The sequence below is a fragment of the Sapajus apella genome, unplaced genomic scaffold (assembly GCF_009761245.1).
Source record: "Sapajus apella isolate SASKATOON/1434 unplaced genomic scaffold, GSC_monkey_1.0 scaffold4, whole genome shotgun sequence".
In the NCBI taxonomy this organism is placed as follows: Eukaryota; Metazoa; Chordata; class Mammalia; order Primates; family Cebidae; genus Sapajus; species Sapajus apella.
The window spans coordinates 37,324,655-37,348,027 of NW_022436944.1; the positions used below are offsets into that span (position 1 = coordinate 37,324,655).

General features: G+C 43.5%; 1 protein-coding gene across 1 annotated transcript; it reads left to right on the forward strand.

The window, feature by feature from the left end:
- Window positions 1-2,973: 2,973 nt before the first annotated feature.
- LOC116538015 lies at window positions 2,974-7,432 on the forward strand. The gene is made up of 3 exons (XM_032260282.1): window positions 2,974-3,147; window positions 5,446-5,597; window positions 6,399-7,432. The coding sequence occupies exons 1-3, from the start codon at window positions 3,093-3,095 to the stop codon at window positions 6,519-6,521; spliced, it is 330 nt and encodes a 109-aa protein (XP_032116173.1). The 5' UTR covers window positions 2,974-3,092; the 3' UTR covers window positions 6,522-7,432.
- Window positions 7,433-23,373: the final 15,941 nt, after the last annotated feature.

The window sequence follows — 23,373 nt, forward strand, 5'->3', positions numbered from 1 at the left end:
TCAAAAATATTCACATGCTGTGCAGACATCACCATCATCCATTTCTACAGCTCTTTTCATCTTGCAAAACTGAAGCTCTGTATTCATTAAACAATTCCCTCATTCCCCTCTCTTCCTAGCCCCTGGAAACCACCATTTTACTTTTTGCCTCTATGAATTTGACTACTCCACATACTTCATATAAATGAAATAATACACTATTTGTCCTTTTGTGACTGGCTTATTCCACTTTGTATTTGCTCCAGGTTCATTTATGTTATGGCATGTGTCAGAATTTCCTCCCTTTTTAAGGCTGAATAATATTTCATTTGTATGTCTATATTACACTTTGTTTATCCGTTTACATCTGTCATCGGACACTGGGTTGCTTCCACCTTTTGGCTATTGTGAATAATGCTTCTATGAACATGGGTGTACAAGTATCTGTTGAAGTCTCCGCTTTTAATTTTGGGGGTACATACCCAGGAGTGGAATTGCTGGATGATATGATAATTCTATTTCTAATTTTTTTAGGAACTTCCATACTGTTTTCCACAGTCAACGCATATTTGCCGTTACCACCAGTAATGCACAAGTTTAAATTTTTATGCATGCATCTTCCCAACATATGTTTTTAATTTGTTTCATAGTAGCCACCCTAATGGATGTGAGGTGGTGTCTCAGTACATTTTTGGGCTACTAGAAAGCAATATCTGAGGCTGTGTTCCATGGTGAGCAGGTCTATGCAAACCTAACCCCAAAGGCCAAGGAAGATGAAAGGCCAAAGGAAGAAGCTAACAAATCCAGTTTCTTAGAAAAAAATATTTAACAGACATTTATGAACAGAAGCCATGTCTTGGGCAGCCATAAGACAAGATGGTGGATCCCCACCCTGTTAGCCCCCAGACTCAGGGCTTATATACCATAATGAATTTGCCTAAGGACAGGGTTTATGGTAAATATGTGAAAGTAGACATCTCAGAGGTATTTTCAGAAGTGAGATGAATGAGAAGTCAACATGGCAGATTAGCATCCAAGATGGAGTTGCTTTGGCCTCCACAGACTGGGTAATTTACAAAGAGAAGAGGTTTATTGGTTCATGGTTCTGAAGGCTGTAGAAGAAATATGGTGCCAGCATCTGCTTCTGGTGAGAGCTTCAAGCTGCTTCCATTCATGGCAGAAGGCGAAGGGAGCCAGTGTGTACAGAGATCACATGGCCAGAGAGGAGGAAAGAGAGATGAGGGGAGGTGCCAGGCTCTTGTGAACAACGGCTCTCATGGGAACTAACAGAGAGAGAACTCACTCATCCCCTTGCCCAGGGAATTAGTCTATTTATGAGGAATCTGCCCCCCTGACCCAAACACCTCTCATTAAGCCCTCCCACACACTGAGGGTCAAATTTCAACATGAGATTTGGAGGGATGAAACAAGCCAACCATAGCAGGTAGTATCTCATTGCAGTGTTGATGTGCATTTCTCTAATGATTAGTGATGTTGAGCACCTTCTCATGTGCCTTTTGGCCACTGTGTGCCTTCTTTGGAGAGAAATGTCTACTCAAAGTCCTTTGCCTCTTTTTGCCTTTTGAGGTAAAATTTGCATATAATAAAGTGCACAAATCTTAAGCATGCCATTAGATGAGCTCTGACAAATGCATCTCAAACTCTGGTGAGGTACAGAACATTACCATCACCCCAGACAGTTCCTTCAGATTCCTTCTCTCAGTCATCCAGTCCCCCCACCCTCCAGACACAACCGCCATCCTGGTTCTTAAAAGTCTGTCATAGATTCGTTTTGCCTGTTATAGAACTTTAACTATGTGCATTCACATGGTATGTGCTCTTTTGCGCCTGTGTTCTTTCACTCGGCATAAAGGTTTTGAGATTCACCCATGTTCATTCCTTTTGATCGCTGAGCAGTATTCTTTTGCATGAATAGGCCAGAGTTTCTTTATTCTTCTGTTGATGGACTGGACTATTTCCAGTTTGGGGATATAATGAATAAAGCTTTTTAAGAGCTTATGTTTTATTGTAACAAAAGCAAAATGTCATGAGCTTGAAGCCTTGATAAAAATCTCCCACTAAGCCTAATATCCTTTTGGATAGAAAAATAAACAAATCAATAAATTCTACCCTTTGTGGAGGGCTTATAAAGTGCCAGGCCGTCTGCTGAGAGTTTTTCTTCCATCAATCATTCCATTTAATCCTCACCCCCCCCATTTTCCAGATGAGTAAACAAAGGTTTACAGCAGGAAACTGACTTGCCCAAACACTAATAGCCTGCATGTGGAAGACCCTATTTTGCCTTTTAGGATGTGCTGTGAGTATCAGTAGTGATCCCAAGGCCAAAAAAAGAGGAGTATGGTGTTTTGCTTTCTCAGTTATCACACTTTATTATGATACTGATGTCATTTTTATTTGCCCTCTGTGATGAGCATTAATTATATTATGGGAAACGGGAGCGCCAAAGATAGCAACTTTAGACATAAAGACCATCCTCTTACTAAGAAATCTTTGGAGACAGCAAGGAACTTTAAAAAATTAATGGTATATTAAAAAAATCTTTTCTATTACAAAGTATTAGAAAATAATAAGAGCACCAAAAAATAAGTGCCTGATCAGCTTGTTGTCCACGTATAAAAGTACATATGACCAAACTGGAAACTTTTGGCAGAAAATCTGTAGAGGAAGGAAGGAAAGATTTATGACTGGAGTTTACCTAGTGTACACAAAGTGCCAGGAAAGCCCCCTGTAGATAACTTACTTAGTTTAACTCATTCCGGCTTCCCAGCAGCCTCAGTAGCCATTTTTCCTTTCTTTTTTAGCAATGGAACTCCTGGCTTTTAGCTAGACTTGTGGTCTCCCAGAAAAAAAAAAAATTCACAGCTTCCTTGATGGCTAGGTTTGGCATGTGACACTGAATTTGACCCACGTGACTGAAGGGTCCCAAGAAGGGAGTGACCTCAAAAGGACATGTGGCTTTCTTTGTCCCTTTCACCTTTCAGATGAATGAAAGCAAAAGCAGTGGCTGGAGCTAGGGCAGCTATTTAGAACTATGAGGTGGAAGAAATGTGTTGACAATAGCAGAACAAAAATGTCGGAATCCTGGGTACCTGATGACCATGGAGCCGCCATGCAAACTCTGGACTGCAATTTCCAGAGACTGTTTGCGTGAGAGGGAAATATACTTCTGTCAGGCTACGTTACTCTGTGTCTTCTGTCAGTCCTGATAGAGGAGGCATTGTCTTCCCATTTTACAGATGAAGAGACAGAGTCTCAAGTTTCCATAGCTGGTGTGCACTTTAGTTCCTCAAGGATAGTAATGTCCCACCCTTGAGCTTGGTTAATTCACTCAACTCCCAAAGCTGATAATGTTGAAGTGCCAAAAAGAAGTGCTCCCTTCAGGCTTCACTCACTGGAGCGACGTCGTGTGCCCACAGATATGAAAACATGCCACTAAAGGTTAGCCCTGGAGGGACTTTAAGCCAGCTTTCAAAGAACAACAGATCTGGTTTTGTGACTTGGGAAAATTACCATCCAAGCCTCAGTTTCTTCTTCTCTAAAATGGGAAGGATGGTAAAAGTCCCTGCAACAGAGTTGCTGGGAGGACCTAGTAAGAGGATGCACACTGCCTGGCCCTGACCAAATGACCAATAAGTGGGAGTTTTCATTATTAGTCCCTGGGACTGGGCTGGAATCAGACCCCCCGGTTATCTCTTTCTGTATCTTCCTTTCTTCCACTTTGGAGCTTCCCCCCTCCAGCCTCTGTCCCCAAACAATCCTGAACAAACATCCCTTTTCTCCTTGCAGACTGCTCCCCAGGCTGCCCCGAGCTATGTCCACACAAGTCCCTCCTACGACAGCTACACCCTAGGCTCAGCTGGAAAATAAAACACGCACTGCATGGTTGCCAAACCCTAGCCATGGGCCTCAGTTTTCAAGCACCAGGCAGGTTTTGCAAGAAAACTGGTGTTCCTAAAATCAGGACTTGCCTTTCTTACATTTCCACTGCTCATTCTCAAAAAATGTTGGCTCAAACAAATAAACCCAAATCCACGAGGCAGCAAAATTAGTCTTCAAAGGCCTCCTGCAAGTTAAATGCCCTCTCAAAGGTACCTGCAGAATCCACACTGAGGTCCCTGTGGGGCCGTCCTCTGTGGGTCTGCTTCAAGCAGAGGAGGCTTCAACACAACGTGTCTGTTTGGGTGTGATTGTCCAGCCTCTGTTGTCTGTCAAATGAATCCTTCCTATATGATAATGAATGCTGCACAGATTAATGCAGTGGATCCCCACCCATAGACCAGGAGGCTCTTCTGGGGAGACACAAAGGTTTTGCAAGATGATCTTCAAATCCATCGACATGCCTGTTTTCGACGGACCACAATCTCTTCTGCGTCTCCCACAGTGTTCTACCATACATTTAAAATGTGTGTGTATATGTGTATATATATAGGTGTATATATATGTGTGTGTGTATATATATATGTATATAATTGCAAGCGTTAGATAATCAGTAGACACTAACTACACACCTACTATCATGCTAGGTTAACCAACTCCGAGCTTAATGACATTCAACAAGAACTTCCTAGAAATAGTTCCATAGCTAGTGACCCTCAGGGTGGCGCTTCAGACAACCAAAACAAGTCAGGGAATGGACACTTGGAGGCCCGCAGACCATCTGGCCACATTTGAACCATGCTGAGATGGAAGCTGGGCTTGGGGGCAGTCCAGCTGCGCTGAGAAACAGCAACCTGAAGCCTTGGGTTGGGGCTGCTTGTGCCCAGAGAGCACAGCATGACCACCTCCTCCACGTCCCTAGTGTGGGAAGGAGGGTCCAGACCCGGGTGCGTCAAGCACCCAGTGCCCAGCAGTCACAGCCGCAGGCAGCAGGGAGATGTGGCCGAAAGGGTGAGGGAAGTGGCAGTGGAAATGTGTGTGAACAGGATAGCTACTCACCCTCTCATTTCAGCCACAGTTATCTAACTGCAAGCAATAGAAATCCGCTCTGGGCAACCTAAGCCAGAAAGGAAGATACTGAAGAACCAGAACTCAGAGAGGGAAGAAGGGGGATCGTGGAAGAAGATATTTTGAGGGAGAGATGAATCTTTTCCAAACATTTTCTATCTGCTTGTTTCTTAATCAAGATTTGGGTTCTTTGGGAAGAGGATACGACTGGCTGGGGCAGAGAAGGTAAGCGGTAGCCTCCCAGCATCTTCCCAACACGGGGGGAGAAAGCACGTCCCTCACAGAAAGCCAGGATGCTGGCCCCAGAAAAAGTGGGAAGGATGCACATCTGAGCATGGAGAGGACAGAGATGTCTCTTCTGTCTCTCTGGGACTGCATCTTTTCGTCTGTAAAATGGGAACAACTGTGGCTATGTTGTGAACTTTTAATGAGATAACACAGGGCACAGTGTGGCTTCTGGGACCTGCCTAATATGTAACAGTCTCCAGATATTTTCTCCAGAGAATGAAGATACTGCCATTACCTCTACAAAGAATGCATCCCAGCACAGATCAAAGATCTTGCAAGTCCAACCATGCCATTTTACAGTTCTGAACCTCAACCTAGAGAAAGCAGTGGATCTTTATACATTTGACACCGCACTTCCCTCTAGGGTGATAAAAAATAAACCCAGTTTTGCATAAGTCCTTTTCTGTAGGCAAGGGCTCTGGTGGAAGAGAACCCCAGAGCCAATCCATTTGAAGCCAAAGTTAATAGGGCTATTACACTAAAGATGTGGTATTAAAGAGCTCCCTCTGGCACCACGTCCTTTCTAATGGATGGCCAATTGCCCACTGAGGAGGATATTGCAGCCGGAGCAATTACATTCCCAAAGCATATCATTTTATTTTTATTCCCACTGACAAACACATACCTCTTTTCTTTAAAAAAAAGAACATGACTCTTGGTCAAAGTTACATTTTGCCCACACATTTTTCAACTTTTGGGATTGCACGTTCACTCTGGCTATGGGCACTAACCGGGTCCCTTCCTGATGGATGGGTTTGGCTGTTTTCTCCATAGTTTCTTGGCTTGAATTTTTGTCAACTTTTGCTTAGTTTTGACATCTTCTTCCCATCAAACCAGATGTTTCTGTTGCTTTGCAATGTCAGTTTTTCTCCATCAAAAGCATGAAATTTGACCAATTATTTACTGATAGAGTTAAGAAAGATGGAGCTGTGGGAAGTTACAAGTTTCAAAATCCATCTCTGGTTAATTTGTTTGAAATAACTGAGTCTATGATATGGTAGATACCAATTATACGACAAACCTTTCAGCGTTTTTTTAAAAAATGTTAAAAATAAAGTGATAATCCTGTCCTTAGTGTATTAATAATTTTGGTTTTCATCCTAAGAACAATGGGAAGACACTAATCTTTGGCAGAGGATAAAGTGACCAGATTTGGGTTTTAACAGATCTCTGTAGCTATTGAAAATGAATTGGAGAAGATGAGTGGGTGTGAGAAGAGGGTAACGGAATCAGATCAAAAGCTGTCATGTCACTATGAGCGGGCGATGAGGCAGCCGGGACCAAGATGATGGTGGGGAGAAGAAAATCACTTGAGAGAATTGATTAAACTAGGTGGTTAGCACAGATAGAGCTGAATCAAAAATTAAGATGGTAAGCTAAATAGTTTTACACACGAAAAGGCAGAGTTGCATTCATAATTAGTCTCTTCTTCAGACTGAATATTACAGCCAAAATACAGTCAGTGGTGTGGCAATCACTTTCTTTGGGTTTGTATCCAAGGTCAAGAATGTCAGCCTCTGAAGGCCCCAGATCTTAATGTTTTTAGATGATAAAGTTTATTTAAGGTAGAATAATTTAGCTCTGTGCAAATTTCATTGTGGAAGAATGAAAAATCCATTGTCCCTCTTCTCTGCCACAGACACACTTGAGTTGAACATTAAGCATATTTATTAAGGAAACATTCTCTTTGTGCTTTTTCTCCCAAGATGGATGGTATTCTAGAGTTCTAAGTGTCAGAATAAAGAATGTCCATGAGGTTGAATTATATGATGTTTTAGTAAAGTCAGGTAAACATTCTCAGAAACATGATTGTGACTTTAAAAAAAAAAAAAAAAAAAAAAAAACACTTTCCATAGAGGAATTATGCTTTGGGGACAGAAACTTTCCTTTATAATTTTTACAGCTGCATGCAGATAAAGAATATGAAAAAGGCATAACACATCAATTTCGAAAGCATGGCTGCACTTTAAGAGAACACAGACTTTCCAGATCCATCTTACATCTCAGGAATTCTAGATCAAGACACGAATGAGTGTTTTTGTTGCTAAAATCCCTCTAATTTCCTTCTTGTTAGACACTTCACCTCAGCAACATTATAAATTAGCACAAAAAAATTGTTTGTAGGTGAAAAACCATTTGGAAAAGGACACCGTATTAGCCAGGCTATCTACTCACAAATAAAAGCCAATTCTGGCTCTCCTGAATGAAAAGAAGAGTAACTGGAGGCTATCTGGGGCTTCCTAACTTGGTGTTAGGCTGGGGGAAGGGTCCCAGAACCAAGGAGGTCCTGAAGAGGGCCATGCTGCAGGAACTGCCTGATCTGAGATTCTCCTCGGTCTGAGATGTGCCTCGGTCACTGCTTGCCCGTGTTTACAGGATTCAGAGTCTTCAGGGAAAGTTGAGCCCAAGAGGTAGAGTCTTCTTCCCTGGCTGTGTTCCCACCCCAACAAGCCCCACACAATGGAAGATCCCTCAAGCGGGGGCAGTCCCAGCATGAGGTGGAGGCCAGGCAGCCTCCGAGTGATCACTGTGGCCCAGGGCTCCTGTCCCCTCTACGGCCACCTCTCAGGTTGTTCTTTACTAGGTTCCTTTTTAAGTTTGATAGTTATCCAAAACAGTTATGAATTCAGATCCTGCCAATTTGATATTACAAGAACTCACAATGGGGAAGGAATGGAGTTTAACAGTAATATTGACAAAGAAAAAGAAAGATTTGAATAAATAAAAGGTATCAATACAATGAAAGATTGTTTAATTACTTAATTAACTGTTTGGGGACCCTGATGAATTTATTGAGTCAAACCACCTAAGTAGATGAGCTACTGGGGCTAAAATTTTGGCTTTCTGTCTCTCTCTTTTTTTTTTTTTTTTTTTTTTTTTACATACAGGGTCTGGCTCTGTCACCCAGGCTGGAGTGCGGTGGCAGGATCATGGCTCACTGCAGCCTCCAAATCTTGGGCTCCAGCAATCCTCCGGTCTCAGCCTCCCAAATAGTCAGGATTACAGGTACATGCCACGATGCCTGGCAATTTTTTTTAATTTTTAATTTTTGTATAGGCAGGGGCTCATTATGTTGCCCCAGCTGGTCCCAAACTTCTGGTCTCAAGTTGTCCTTCCACCACAGCCTCCCAAAGTCCCAGGATTACAGGCATAAGCCACTGTGCCTAGCCTTTCTTTAGCTGTTAACATTTAGCCTCTAAGTGGCAGCCTTAAAATGTATTTCTAATCTGCTTGTGAACAATTCAGTTTGATTTTTTTAAGAAAGGAAGAAGAAACCCGATTATTCAGACCTTACGCTAACTCAAGTTTTCCTTCCTACCAACAAGCCCCTTTTAAGATGGTCCCTTGCATCTTCATCAATGTTTCAGCATGAAAGACTACTTACATCTGCACAACATTTTTCAAAATATTTTCATGGTTATTATCTTACGCAGTTTCTACCACTATAAGGCATGATTTCCATTTTACAGACCAGGACCCCGACACTGTGGTAACTTTCCCCAAGTCAAACCCCAGTAAGTACCCAGTGTTGCTACGCTTTTTTTGTTTTTATAACCCACCCCTTATTACTGCTCCAGAAGCAAATCCAAAATCTGTAACAATGAAAGAAATCAACGCCAAGCCTATTCACCAACAAGCACTTACTGAGCCCTGCTGTATCGTTATGGACAAAGCTAACCTGCTGTAACAAAGAACCCTAAGTGCCGTGGCTCACGCAAATTAGAAGTTTGTTTGTTCCACCCCATGGTCCAGAGGTCTTGGGCAGTTTGGGGAGGTCAATACAGGAACCCAGGTTTGTTTTAGCTTGTTTTTGCTGCTCTACCATCTTCTACAGCAGTGATTCCCAAGTTTTTTCAGTTCACAGCTCCCCTAGTATCTCAATAATTTTTTCACGGCACCTACAGGTCAAAAGAAATACCCCAGAAAATTCGTTTATGAATTAGGTCCAAAAAAAATTTAACAAGTACTTATTCCTGAAAACATAGTCACCATTTCAGGAAAAAATAACACAGATTGAAATAAAAATACATTCACTTTATTTTTAAATGATCACAATTTGTGAATAATGGGGCGTATGTGCCTGTTGAGCCCTGGACAATCACTCAGAACTTGGACTCAGATTGGATATCGCCATCGTCATTTTCTATTTTGCATAGATTTTTTTTTAAATCATAGCAACCGTCTGAAACTCAGATACTGTGCAAAGCCACTAGTCTTGTGGTTTTGCACAGTATCTGCCAGATGTCAGTGAGCTTCCTTCAAAAATCTCAACTATCTGGCAGTGTTCCTGTGTGTTCACTGAGGCACCTCAGAGAGCCTCAGCACACAATTTGAGAACCACAGGGATACAAGTCACCATGCTATGCCTAGACATGGCTCTTCTGGAGGAGCAGTGCCTTCTGACCTCCCTGGCAGCCACTTCCTCTGTCCTTCCCAGGCTCCTGTATCATGGCAGGAAGACCAAGTGCTGGTGATTTGACCAGCAATTTCCTCAGCCAGGAGGAACCAAGCTTCCCCGTCCAGTTTGCCTTACTCTAGTGAGAAGCCCGAAGCAAATCCCAACCCATTTAAAAAGTAAACGCAATGATTTGTAGACTCCTGCGTGTATTCTGAAACTACCTACATTCCTCTCATCCTGTGCTCAGGGGCATATGACATAGATAAGACTGAAAACTGGATTGAATTGTGGGGAAAGAACAAGTTTTCCCAGCTCCCAAGCGTGTTCCCTCCGAATACCAGAAACTATGTGTAAGTCTTAAACGGCAGGAGGTGGAGGGGAATCTATTCGAACTAGAGTCACACGTTATGAAGACATCCCAGGCTCCTCCTGGGAAGATCTGAACCATCAGGCATTTCAAGAACTGCTTGTTGGTGAGGCGGCGTCAAGGCAACTCAGAGTGGTGAGTGCCACACACAGCCTCCACGCAGATGGGTGAGAAGTCTGTCTTTGACTAGGACTGAATTTGGTTCCACTTCAAACCCTTATTCTACTGGATGGTAGAAACAAAATCTTAGGCAGTTTAGGCTTTTCCATGATGTCACACAGAGCAATATGAAATCGCTGCTATATGATCATTTCTAAGCTATAAAAACAGCAACTATATATGGCCTAGATGACAACTGATCTCCATCACTCCCAGGGTTTGTGACAGTCATGATCCCAGGGGCCACCTAGTTTCTGTCACCACCCACTCTGTTGCGCCTCTGAGACGCTCTCCATCATTAGTCCATGAAGACCTTCTCTGCCCTAGCCCCACCAGCAAGGGCTCCCTGAGGCTGGAGTGAATCTTCGCAGCAATTCCCACATACCCCTGGGGCGCTGCTGTGAAAAGTCTGTGCCAGGAATGAGGTACAGTCCCCTTTCTCAGTGACATTTACCAACAGCCAAACTCTCATGGTCCCTAGGTCTCTCTTCTCTCCCGCTGTCTAGAATGAGAAGAACCAGCTCTTGCAACTTCATTTACTCTTCCTAGTCAATTGCTTCTGGCATCATCTTAGTACCCGAACTCCTTGAAGGCTCAGCATTTAAAGCTCCTGCATCTGAAAAGCTTTGGTGAGAGAACAGAAAACATGCACTTCTCTTTGTATGCCTCAGCATCTCTCCTTTTAGACGGCGGATACCTCCCAGCAGACTTCCAATGGGAGAAAGCCCTCGGGGTGAAAATTGTGGGGAACTCAGGACTCGCACATCACCTTGCTGCGCAGCGGGTGCCTGGTGCCTCTCATGCCCGGCCAGGTCTTGTCCGGGTGTGTGGGACGCACCTGACGGGGAGCAGGGAGACTGACTGAGGGACAGTCCTGACCTCACATTTCCAAGCCGTGCAACCCTGGGCAAGCCACTGACCTCCCTTCAAACATCAGTTTCCTCGGGCCCTCAGAGTTAGAAAACATACTGGCAGCAAACCTAAGGCTCATCCTGGTGTGGTCAGATACAGTCAAGCAGAGAGAGAAACACCTTCCAGAGTCAATGAAAATGTAACTACCTCCCATTGCATTAGGAGTAGCAAGACGGGATGGCTTTGTAAAAGCTTAGAGAAGCTATCTGTATATATACTTTATTCCCTTTCATAGACCCCTTCTGGCTGACCAGATGAAAAAAGATACAAAACTCATTTCTGGCCCAGCTCCTGCCTGATCAGATGTAAGGTGTGGTGATACGCCCATTTTCCCACTCAGCTGTATTCCTGTTTGTTCCTGTGAACACATGGTCCCTGCAATTGGCAATGATTTTTTCTTTGTTATATTTGCCTTCCTTTCAGGGGCCAGTCCAGACTCCTGGGTGGATTCATTTCACATTGAATTACCAGGAAAGGGCAGAATCTGATTGGAAGAGCTACGTGGACGAAAGCTCAGTTCCCAGGCCCTCACACAAGGGACTCTGTCCTCCCATCTATGTCAGAGCCTGGGGGCTGAGAGGGAATTGAAACGGGACATCCTGTCCCCTCCACCGACATTCTTTCCCCACCAAGCAGTGACATTTTCTTTTGTGTTCTCACACAATTCAGACTAGGTGGAGCAGCCTGTGTGGCAGGACTGGAACCACCCCACTGAGCAGAAGTGTCCCCTTCTCCCTCACTGACACTGTAGGGTGAGACCCACCTGTCAGCCCCCTGCTTTCGGGTGTTTCTGCCATGGTCCTTTTAAAGAGGGTGTAGTCAGGGCATGGGTTGAAACACCAAGTAAATGTAAACTGCAGGCTTCACACATTTCACTTTTGGGGAGGCTGGTCAGCTCTCACCTGCAGCAACTAAGAAAGAATACACAGGGGTCCCTGAGGACAGACAGCCTTGCCGAGGACCAGCCTTAGGGCGTAGGAGAAAGAAAAAGACGGGAGCGGTCACTTCTCCGCGCCCAGCAGTGTAGCCGCCCGCCTGACAATGCTTCAGCCACACAGAGACGGGCCTGCCTCCTGTCTGCCCTGTCCTGAGAGCAAAGATATCCTGACCCGGGGGTCCTAAGACCTCCCACTTCCTAAACGTGTGACCCTAACTAAGTTGCTTAACCTCCACCTGAACCTCAATTTTATCATCTGTAAAATAAGAATAATCACAGGGTTGTTTTGATGCTTAAATGAGACAAAGCAGGTGTCTAAGCATTTTCTGAGTTGTAAAACACCAGATGAATATAAGGACTGTTTTCCTGACTTATCTTAGGATCTTTTGGAAGAGACCTTCCATAAGAGATCTTCAATAAGTTCTCTAAGTTCAACCTCTACTCTGTACAACCCTAGACAAAAGGTCATCCACCCTCTGCTTGAATCTGTTTTATTATGGGAAACTTACTACCTTTGTTTGATGAGAAACTCACTATCACAAAGCCTTATGACTTGAGCTTGCTCTGGTTAAATTGCAGCCACCGCACCTAAGTTCCAGAGTAAATGGGAAGGGAGACTTTGACTCACCCAGCAATAGGAGAAAAATCATCATGTAGATCGGGCTGGCCAGATATTTACAGATACTTGTCAAAAACCTGAAGTCAGTGTCAGTCATCTTCCCTTTGGAAGGTTAAGTGTGTTTGCTTTCGTTTTCATGACCAGAAATACATTAAAATTAGATTAGGAGCAATGTTCAGAAAAACTCACAGATGCTCAGGGCAGTGCATTCAGTGTTTGAACAGGGAGTAAAATGCTTTGTCCCAAGATTCGTTCACTTGGTCATTTAGAAAGGTCTCCTCTGACCTGCACAAATGTGGAAGAAAACTTCTGCGTTTCTTTTTAGCCAGGATAGTTTGATGACATTTTAAAATATCAGGGAGACTCCTAACTTAAATCTGTGCTACCAGGGGCCACCAAGGACAGTGATGTGTGCCCCCAAAGCCAGAAACTTTGTACAGCTTTAATTTCACTACAAAGGTAAATTGGCTTTTGCTTTTGGATTTATGATTTGGCAAGCCTGTGAAATTAAGTATCACTTGGGGGGATTTTTACAGAGGGAAGCTAGGAGATTATGAGTGTTCCCACTTACAGTTTCAATCTGCAATTAGCACAAATATGCAAAGAGCACCCTAAAGAGATGCATACCTCTGTGATCTGCAGAGGCAGGTGTAAGAAGTAGAGAGAAATGGCAAACAGAGTTTTGCAAACAAATGTGTGGTAGGGATTCACATTTTCACAAACGTGTTGCATCTGTGGCCTAGAAGATATCAGATACATGGCCTAGGAGAAATCAGGGGTGAGAAATCGCCAGCCACAAAGAAGATGTCACTGACCTTGAGGCTAACAGAAGTAAGGGACAACTATGGCAGCCGCTGTTGGTCACCAGCCCAGCAATGACTATCTCCCTCTTTGTTAACAGAAAATGATTTCCGTTCAGGAACTGAGCAGCAGATAGTTCTTGGAATCTGGACCCCACTGAAGTTTCAAGGTATAAACCTGGATTAGTCTGTGTCCACAATTGTAGTTCTGTTTCCCTTATTAGTGATTGGTTTAGGATGGGGCATGTGCCACAATTCTGGTCAATGAGAAGTCCGCTGGAGGTACTTCTAGAAGAGTTTTCCTTACTCTTAAAAAGGAAGAAACCAAACAGACTTTCTGTTTCTGTCATTTGGGTGTTGCTGGGAGATACTGTGATGCTTGGAGCTGTTGCAGCCATTTTGCAACCATGAGGGGAGGAGCCTGAGGCAAAGGCAACATGCTTAGGGTAGCAGAATAGGAACATTGACAAATCTAGACTCTTATATTAGGTTGAGCTGCTAAACCAGTCAATGTCAGTACTGCCTCCCTATAGACTTATTACCTAGTAACTCAGAGATGAGACTATGGAGTCAGACTTCCTAGGCTCAAATTTCAACTTTACCACCTACCAGCTGTGTGACTTTGGACTTCTCTGTGCCTCATATTTCTGATTTGTATACCTACTCTGTAGCATTCTTGTTAGAATTAAATGAATTAATATGTGGAGAATGCTTAAACCATACCCGATCACTCAAACATTTAACATTTTTTCATCATTTAAGTCATTTTTGTATTGCATCTTCTAGTTTTTACGTTTGAAAGCATCCTATGGAACACAGCAACTTTCAGGTAACTTCTCTCCTGTCAAAAAGTCAGGAAACTAACAGCAAAAAGATGAACCATCCCTTAAGAAACGGAAAAAGGACTTGAGTTCAGGTATTTCTCCAAACCAGACACACCATGCCTCACAAACACATGAAAACATGTTCAGCATCATTAATCATTAGAGAAATGCAAAAAAAAAAAAAGAGGCACCATTGCACACCCATTAGGGTGGCAATAATTTTTAAAACAGAAAATAGCAAGTATTGGTGAGGACGAGGAGAAACGAGTTTGTCTGCTGCTGGTGGGAATGTGATGTGGTTCAGCCGCTGTGGGAAACAGTTGCTGATTCCTCAAATGACTCGACACAGAATTGCCACAGGACCCTGAAATTCCACTCCTAGGTGTCTGTGCCCCAAAGAACTGAAAACAGGGACACAAGTACAGGTATACACATGTTCATGGCAGCACAGTCGCCAAAAGGTGGAAGCAAATCACATGTTCATTGATGGATGAATGGGTAAGTAAACTGTGATATATACATCAGTGGAATAATACGCAGCCATCATAAATCAGAAAAAATAATGAGAAATGAAAAAAAATCCCCTTTACAGAAGCAAGCAAAATCAGACTACTCGGAATCAAACACAGAAGAAATACAAAACGACCTAAGGACATGGAAGAAGACTTGAAATGCAGAGAAGCATCAGGCGCCTGAATGAGAAGGCTGAGGGCTGACAAGATATCAATTATTTCCACATCAACCTGTGAATTTAATCCATCTTTAATTTTTAACATGACAAACTGGTTTTTTAAATTCTACTCAAAGAATACACTTGTGAAAGTAACTAAAATAATTCTTTTAAAAGGAGCTAGGTGTGGTGGTGTGAGCCTGTCGTCCCAGCAACTCTGGAGGCTGAGGTGAGACAGAAGAATTGCTTGAACCCAGAAGTTTACAACCAGCCTGGGCAACATAGCGAGACTCCATTTAAAGAATTAAAGGGGAAAGCTCTTACTAGATACTAAAATATATTTCAAAATTCTTATAATTTAGGAATTTGATACCAAGATAGGAATGAGAAAATTGGTTACTGAACCAGAAATCAGAATTTATCATATACTGATTGGTATTTCCAATTGGTAGGAAAAGGAATGATTAATTAAATAGTCTGGGAACAACTGGCTTGAAACTAATATACTAAAATAAATTCCACATGCATTAAATATAAAAATAAAACCACAACAGAACTCAAAGAAAATATAAGTAAATATTTTCCCATCGACCAGAACTCGCCCACATGGCTCAACTCAACTGCAGGGGGGGCTTGAAAGCATGCGTGGCTCTTTGGGAAGCTCTCCCTGTTACTGTCATGGACACCTAACCTGTTTCCCCTGATGGGGGAAAGGACAAAACAAAAAACTGAAACTGAAGGGCTTTCTGCCTATCCTTATGTTTATCAAAAAATTCCAATACCCAAAATACACCATCCCACAATTATAATTGGTTGCATAGGCAAAGCTTCTCTTTCTCATTTGATAATCCTACTATATCTTTATAAGAAGCACATCATTAGCTGATATTCCAGCTGCACATTGAAATCCCATCTGTTCTCATTCTCTTGTTAATAATGTTAATAATGAAGCTTGACTAATAAATTGCAAGGGCTAACTTTGGAGTGATTGGTTCAAAATCCCTTGCTAGTGAGGAAAACAAAAGAACAAATGTATTTTAAGGATGGATTCGCCGTAATAATATGCTGATGGTCAAAACTGATCAGGGAGTCTGGATGAAGTGTCACACCTTCTTACGCTTTGCAAAAGAAGTAGCAGGTGAGCAGGGACAAGCCTGGGCTCCTGTTCAGCCCTGGGGAGGAAGCGGGTACAATGTAGCTGGCAGTGTGGTGATTCCTGCTGTGCCCAGCCAATTTGCTTGAACTTGAAACAGAAGTGTTAACCCCATGGCGTGCAAGTCCATCCATCCTCTGCTTTTGCCCTCCTTGGGGCTTTCAGTGGCACTTGTTGGGGGGAAAAAGGTGCTTATTTTATTCCCAATTGTACAGAGCAGCTGATCAGTGTCTGCACGACTTCTTGAACAAAGAATGTATTTCAGACCTTCTTATTGCTCGCTTACTTCATTTAACATTTAACAGATGTCAGTTGCGACACACACACACTTTCTCCCTAGGCGATGGATTAAGGCAAATTTCATTTTATGCCTGGCATGAAAGCCATACTATATTGTGTATTGAAAGTTTTTTTTTTTCTTTTTTTTTAAGAGAGAAAGGGGAAGAACCATTCTGCCTTAAAATCCCTAATAATGCAAGAAAACCAATTTCTGCAAATGCATTGTCCTGGAAAGCTTTATTGGTTTACAGCGCCACCTAATGGGGATGTGTCAGATTACACAAGGTCTGTTGTATCAGGTCACACACCCTGTCATGGTGAACGCACTGGTGGTTTGTGGCTGGGAATGCGATTATGTGGATGCCTGTTGTGGATGAGATATTATCTTCATGTTCTGTGTCTATTTCTAGTTATTTAACCTTGGGCAATTCCCTCCACGCCTCTGAACTCAAGGATCCTAACCTAAAGAAGTGTTCTGGATGCCTTCACAGGACTAAGAAAAGGTGTACTTGGCTGGGTGAGGTGGCTCATGCCTGCAGTCCCAACCCTGGGAGGCTGTGGCAGGAGAATCACTTGAGGCCAGGAGTTTGAGACCAGCCTGGGCAAGACGGCAAGACTATTTCTACAAAATGAAAATTTAAAAATTAGCTGGGTGTGGTGGTGTGAGCATGTGGTCATACTCCATGCCTGGGAAACAGAGAGATGAAAGGAAGAAAGAAAGAGACACAGAGAGAGACAGACAGAGAGAGAGAGAGAGAGAGAAGAAAGAAAGAGAAGAAAGGAAGACAGAGAAGGAGAGAGGGAGGGAGGGAGGAAAAGAAGGAAGGAAGGAAGGAAGGAAGGAAGGAAGGAAGGAGAGAGAGAGAGAGAGAGAGAGAGAAAGAAAGAAAGAAAGAAAGAAAGAAAGAAAGAAAGAAAGAAAGAAAGGAAGGAAGGAAGGAAGAAAGGAAGAAAGAAAGAGCGAGCAACAGAGGGAAGGAGGAGGGAAGGAAAAAGAAAGAAAGGAAAGAAAAGGTATATTTGAAACAGACATGGCCCAAGGCTCTTAAACTCAGGGTTCTGTCAGTCATGATGTCATAAAATTATGAGGCCCTACATATTTTATTTTTCCCCTTTTGGTATAAGCTTGGGTTCGGAGGTATGTTTTTCAACACCAGTAAAACTTCCAGCACTAGCATGGAAATCAACTGCAGGCGACGGCCGCCCTTAAGACCAGAGAGGGATGGGAAGTTGCGGGGCTGCACTGAACGGGACAACACTTGTCTGGTCTCAGGTGGATGACTGCTGTTAGCCCAGAATGGCCAGGAGGTGTGGCAAGAGTCTCCTGTTTGTCAAAAGAAACCAACCACTTGAGATCTCCTGCTTGTAAATGTTGGCCAGATTTTTTAAACACTACAGGGGCTAAAGAAATCACCCCGGAAACTGAGTCCCGCTCGTGCGCCTCCGGTACGCGCTCTGCTGTGCACTGCTATGGTCTTGCAAGAAGCTGGGTGCCAGGGGTGGAGCCTACTCTATCTGGGGTACTCTGTGGGGAATGGGGGCTCAATGCTCCATGTCTCGGGAGAGGGTAGTGGGAATCCAGTTACAGAATCAGGAGTGGGGACCAGAATCACTATGTTACTAGCCTGAGGCCAGAGGCTCACCCTGGTGGAGGCCTAGGTAAAGCCTTCCCTGGTTGTCAATCCTTCTTCCTCCCCTCTGTGTCTTTCTCTCTTCCTTGGGACAGCTCTCCCTGAAGCCTCCAGGCTGCCCTGATGAGATCCCTCAAGAGCTAAAGAGTTACGGGAGACCATTGAGAAGTGTGCCAGACTGAGAGGCAGACCTGCAGATACGCACTTCTGTGCGGCCCCGAGTGGGAACCTCCACCTCTCTGAGTCTTTGTTTCCTCATTTGTAAAGTGGAGAGGAAAAGAAAAGCCTTTCCCATCTTCTCAGGATGGCACCCAGGTACAGATCATAGAGATGATGCATGAGGTGTGCTTTGTGAACTTGAAAGTGCTGAGCAGTGTTTGGTTATTTTAAAGCAATGACATCCCATTAGAGAAATGCAAATCAAAACCACATTGAGATACCATCTCACACCAGTTCGAATGGCAATCATTAAAAAGTCAGGAGACAACAGATGCTGGAGAGGATGTGGAGAATTAGGAACACTTTTACATTGTTGGTGGGAGTGTGAATTAGTTTAACCATTGTGGAAGACTGTGGCAATACCTCAAGGATCTAGAACTAAAAATACCATTTGACCCAGCAATCCCATTATTGGGTATATATCCAAAGAATTATAAATCATTCTATTATAAAGACACATGCACACATATGTTTATTGCAGCACTGTTCACAGTAGCAGACTTGGAATCAACCCAAATGCCCATCAATGATAGACTGGATTAAGAAAATGTGGCACATATACACCATGGAATACTATGCAGCCATAAGCCATAAAAAGGATGAGTTCATGTCCTTTGCAGGGACATGGATGACGCTGGAAACCATCATTCTCATCAAACTAACACAAGAACAGAAAACCAAACACTGCATGTTCTCACTCATAAGTGGGAGTTGAACAATGAGAACACATGGACACAGGGAGGGGAACATCACACACTGGGGCCTGTCTGAGGGTGGATGGTAAGGGGAGGAATAGCATTAGGAGAAATATCTAATGTAGATGACGAGGTTATGGATGCAGCCAACCACCATGGCATGTGAATAACTACGAAACACACCAGCATGTTCTGCACATGTACTCCAGAACTTAAAGTGCAATAAAAAAAATTTTAAAAACAATGACATCTACTTCAAATAATTTTTAAATCCTGGTACAGAACTAAGAAAGCATCATCTATTCATTTAGCCCAAATCCAGGGGTGGGAAATACATTCTTCCCTGTCATTAGTAGCAAAGTCACATGGTGGTCAGTGCAGAACGGGTTGAATGACACGACCTATCATCAGTCCTGAAGAAATTCACTGCTCATCCCCTTCCTCAAGACTCATCAGAGCACCTGCTCACCTCCAAATCTTTCTCTTTCCCAAACTCTGCATCAAACAGTCCACTAACACTAGCTACCCTGCTTCCTTTGGCACCCTCTTTCCACTAGATAACCTGTTCTCTCCCCATTTCTATCTTCTTTTACATCTCCACCCTTTGCCTCATTACCCCAGCAGCTCACAGAGGATCCTGACGGAAGAGGCAAAAGTCTGAAGTTGGGTGGGTAGGCAACTTGTGAAAGCTCACACGTTTCTGATTCCTCCTCGCCTCAGTCCATTACTAGCAAATGACATGTTTGGGGCCTTGGGTGTTTGCAGAACCAAGTCAGTTGTGGAGGAAATATGTAAATATCACCATGGGTATGTGATTGTACCATACCTCACCTTCACAAAGCTTAAATGTCATTTCCAGACTTGCCTAGGTTTCCCTGTGTTATATGTCACGGGGAGCCAGTATAACTAAATATTTGTGGAAGTCCTAGCTGATTGCCCACTTTGTTTCTCCCACTAAACTGTAAGCTCCTCATGATCAGAGAGTGTGTCTGTACAATTCAATAGCTGTCTCTCTATCTTTATCCCACGACCAATCCACAAACAAATGCCATCAGCCTTGCCTCCAATCATATCCCAACCATGCGTGTCTGGCTACTCCATTGCTAGCCTGACCCAGGCCCCTTGCATCTCACGCCTGGGTTATTTCACAGCCTTCTAGGCCGATACTCCCACTGCTGCTGTGCCTGGCTGCAGCCCATTCTCCACATGGTGGAGAGGAACCTTTGACAAATGGATAAAATGCACAGCAAATTGTATTTCTCCTGCACTCAGAATCCTCCTCTGGCTCCTCACTCTAACCTCTGGCTTCAGTAGCTGATGGCAAATATCTAAAAGTCAGCCTGCAGGAAGGACCCTGATTTACTGTTTTTCAATGTTAGTGGTATAAATACTCATCATGGTCAATTTCAAGCCACCTTCTTTCCTTCCCTCCCTCCCTCCCTCTTCCCCTCCTCCCCTCCTTCTTTCTTTTCCTCCCTCCCTTCCCATTCCTCTGTCCTTCCCTTCTTTCCTTCTTACTTTCTTCTTTCCCTTTCTTTCTTCCCTCCTTCTGTCCTCTCATCCCTATTCTCTGCCTCCCACTCTAGAACTGACATTCCATGACAGGCAATCCATGTCTGTCTCAGTCATTGCTTAGAAATACCTGGCACATAACGGAGGCTCAGTATGTATTTCTGAACGAAATACGTTATCTAGTGGAAAGAGGGTGCCAAAGGAAGCAGGGTAGCTAGTGTGAGTGGACTGCTTGATGCTAGGTTGTGTCATTCAACCCGTTCTGCACTGACCACCATGTGACTTTGCTAATAATGACAGAGCAGAATATATTTCCCACCCCTGGATTTGGAGTTTGGCCATGTAACTTGCTTTGGCTGAAAGACTGAGATGAATGGGAGTGGCAGGGAGTCAGTTATGAGATTTCTGCCTTAAAGGTTTTCCACATTTGCCACTGCCATCTGCCATTGTTTGCCACAGGAGGAGAATGAGAGACGCACGCTGCAGAGCCAGCCCAACTGAGCCCTGCCTTGGTCAGCCAAAAAGCGGCTGGCCTGCAGACATGTGAGCAGTTATAAATGATCATTGCTTTACCCTGCCGGGTCTGGAGGAGGTTTTTGCACAGCAACAGCTGACTGATGCAGGGCTTCACTGCGCATCCCACAGTGCAGTTTGGCTTTTTCTCATTTGACTTAAGTAGAGAACTTAATCACTTCTAAATGCTTTCCAAATGCTTGATTACTATCTCTTTTGATAGCATTGAAATAGCCTTTGCAAAAATTGTATCAGTGAGAAAAATTGTAACGGTAAGCTGAGCTGGCTTGTTACAAGTAGTTAGGCATGAGAAAGCTCTTCCCCCCACCTACTAGGAATGTCAGGTGATGGTTTGACAACTATCACACTGTTCCTGTAAAAATGATAATTCAGCGGCCTGGGCATGGTGGCCCACACCTGTAATCCCAACACTTGGGGAGGTGAAGACTGATACATAGCTTGAACCCAGGAATTCAAGAACAGCCTGTGCAACAAGGCGAAATCCTGTCTCTACAAAAAAAAAAAAACAGAAATTAGCTAGGCGTGATGGTACATACCTGTGGTCCCGGCTACTCAGGAGGCTGAGGTGGGAGGGTCCATTGAGCCCTGGAGGTCGAGGCTGCAGCAAGTCGTGATTGCACCACTACATTCCATCTTGGGCGACAGAGCAAGACCTTGTTGCAAAAAAAAAAGCTTTTGTTTTATTACCATAGGTAGTTAGGCAGACAGGAGCAGGGCAGCAGAGGGCCCTCTCACCAGGAATGTCAGGTGACCATCAGCTGGTGGTCAGGTGGTTGTTAAGCTGACTATCACCTGATGGTCACCGGGCATTAAAAATTGGTTGCAGCTGGCGCCAGGGAAAGGCAGTCTCCCAATAGATAGAAAACACCTGAAACTGGTGATCAGCAGCTTCCTGATAAAATCTCAGGATTTGGGCGAGCAAGCTCAAGCATGCACACTAAGAGGCAAAATGGTGGAATTAACTGGTATATGATCTTTCTCTGGGAATACTCAACTAGTAAGGGAGAAATGTTTCAAGTCAGCTTGCATACAACCTCAGTAAACACACTGCACATGTGGCCCCTCCTCAGTGCTGGCAGGCCATCCCAATGGAAGAATCCAGGGAGAAAGGTGCAATCCCCCGGAAGCATACCAACATATAAAACCCCAGGTCAAAGGTCAGACTTCACACTTGATCTGTCAAGCCACCTGCTTGGCCCTCTTCCAAGTGTACTTTACTTCCTTTCATTCTTGCTCTGAAACTTCTTAATAAACTTTCACTCCTGCTCTTAAACTTGTCTCCAGTTCTCCCTCTGCCTTATTCCCTTGGGTTGAATTCTTTCTTCTGAGGTAAGAATTGCTGCAGTCTTGTATGGATTCACCACTGCTAACGGTTAAAATGGTAAATTTTATGTTATGTGTATTTTATCATAATAAAAATTACCAAATAAGAGATAATTGGCTATTTAAACAAAAATAATAACCACATTATATAGGGGTTATCACCAACATAAATTTGAAAACATAAAAATAACATAAAGGCTGGTGGGGGAGAAATACAAGTATACTAATGTAAGGATGTCATACAACATATGAAGAGGTGTAATATCACTCAAAAGTATGTTGTGATAAGGAAAGACGAATGCTACCACTAAAATAATAAAACAAAGAGTTAAAGCTAATACGTCTATACAGGAGATAAAAATAGATCATAAAAATACCCAACTAGGCTGGGCACAGTGGCTCACGCCTGTTATTCCAGCACTTTGGGAGGCTGAGGCAAGCAGATTACGAGGTCAAGAGATCCAGACCATTCTGGCCAACATGGTGAAACCCAACTCCACTAAAAATACAAAAAAAAAAAAAAGTTAGCTGGGCTTGGTGGCACACACCTGTAATCCCTGCTACTTGGGAGGCTGAGGCAGGAGAATCACTTGAACTCAGGAGGCAAAGGTTGCAGTGAGCCAATATGGTGCCACTGCACTCCAGCCTGGTGATAGAGCAAGACTCCATCTCGAAATAAATAAAATAAAATAAATCCCAACTAATTCAAATAAATCCACTTAATCTAAATTAACCCAATTAATCTAAAAGAAGGCAGGAAAAAAGGAACAAAGAATAGGCGGAACAAATAGGAAACAAATGCCAACGTGATGGAGCGACAGTGAGCCATTACAGATAAAAGGGTTGAATAAAAGCAGTCCAAACAGCCCCATTAAAAGACAGACTCTGTCATATTGGATAAAAACGCAAGACAACTTTGCGCTGCCTGCAAGAAATGCATCTTAAAATATGTAGACACAAATACGTTCCAAGTGAAAATTGTTTTTTGGGTTTTTTTCTTGAGGACAGGCTGGTCTCAAACTGCTGGGCTCAGGCGATCCACCTGTCTTGGCCTCCCAAAGCGCTGGGATTACAGGCATGAGACATGCTGCCTGGCCAAAAGTTTTGA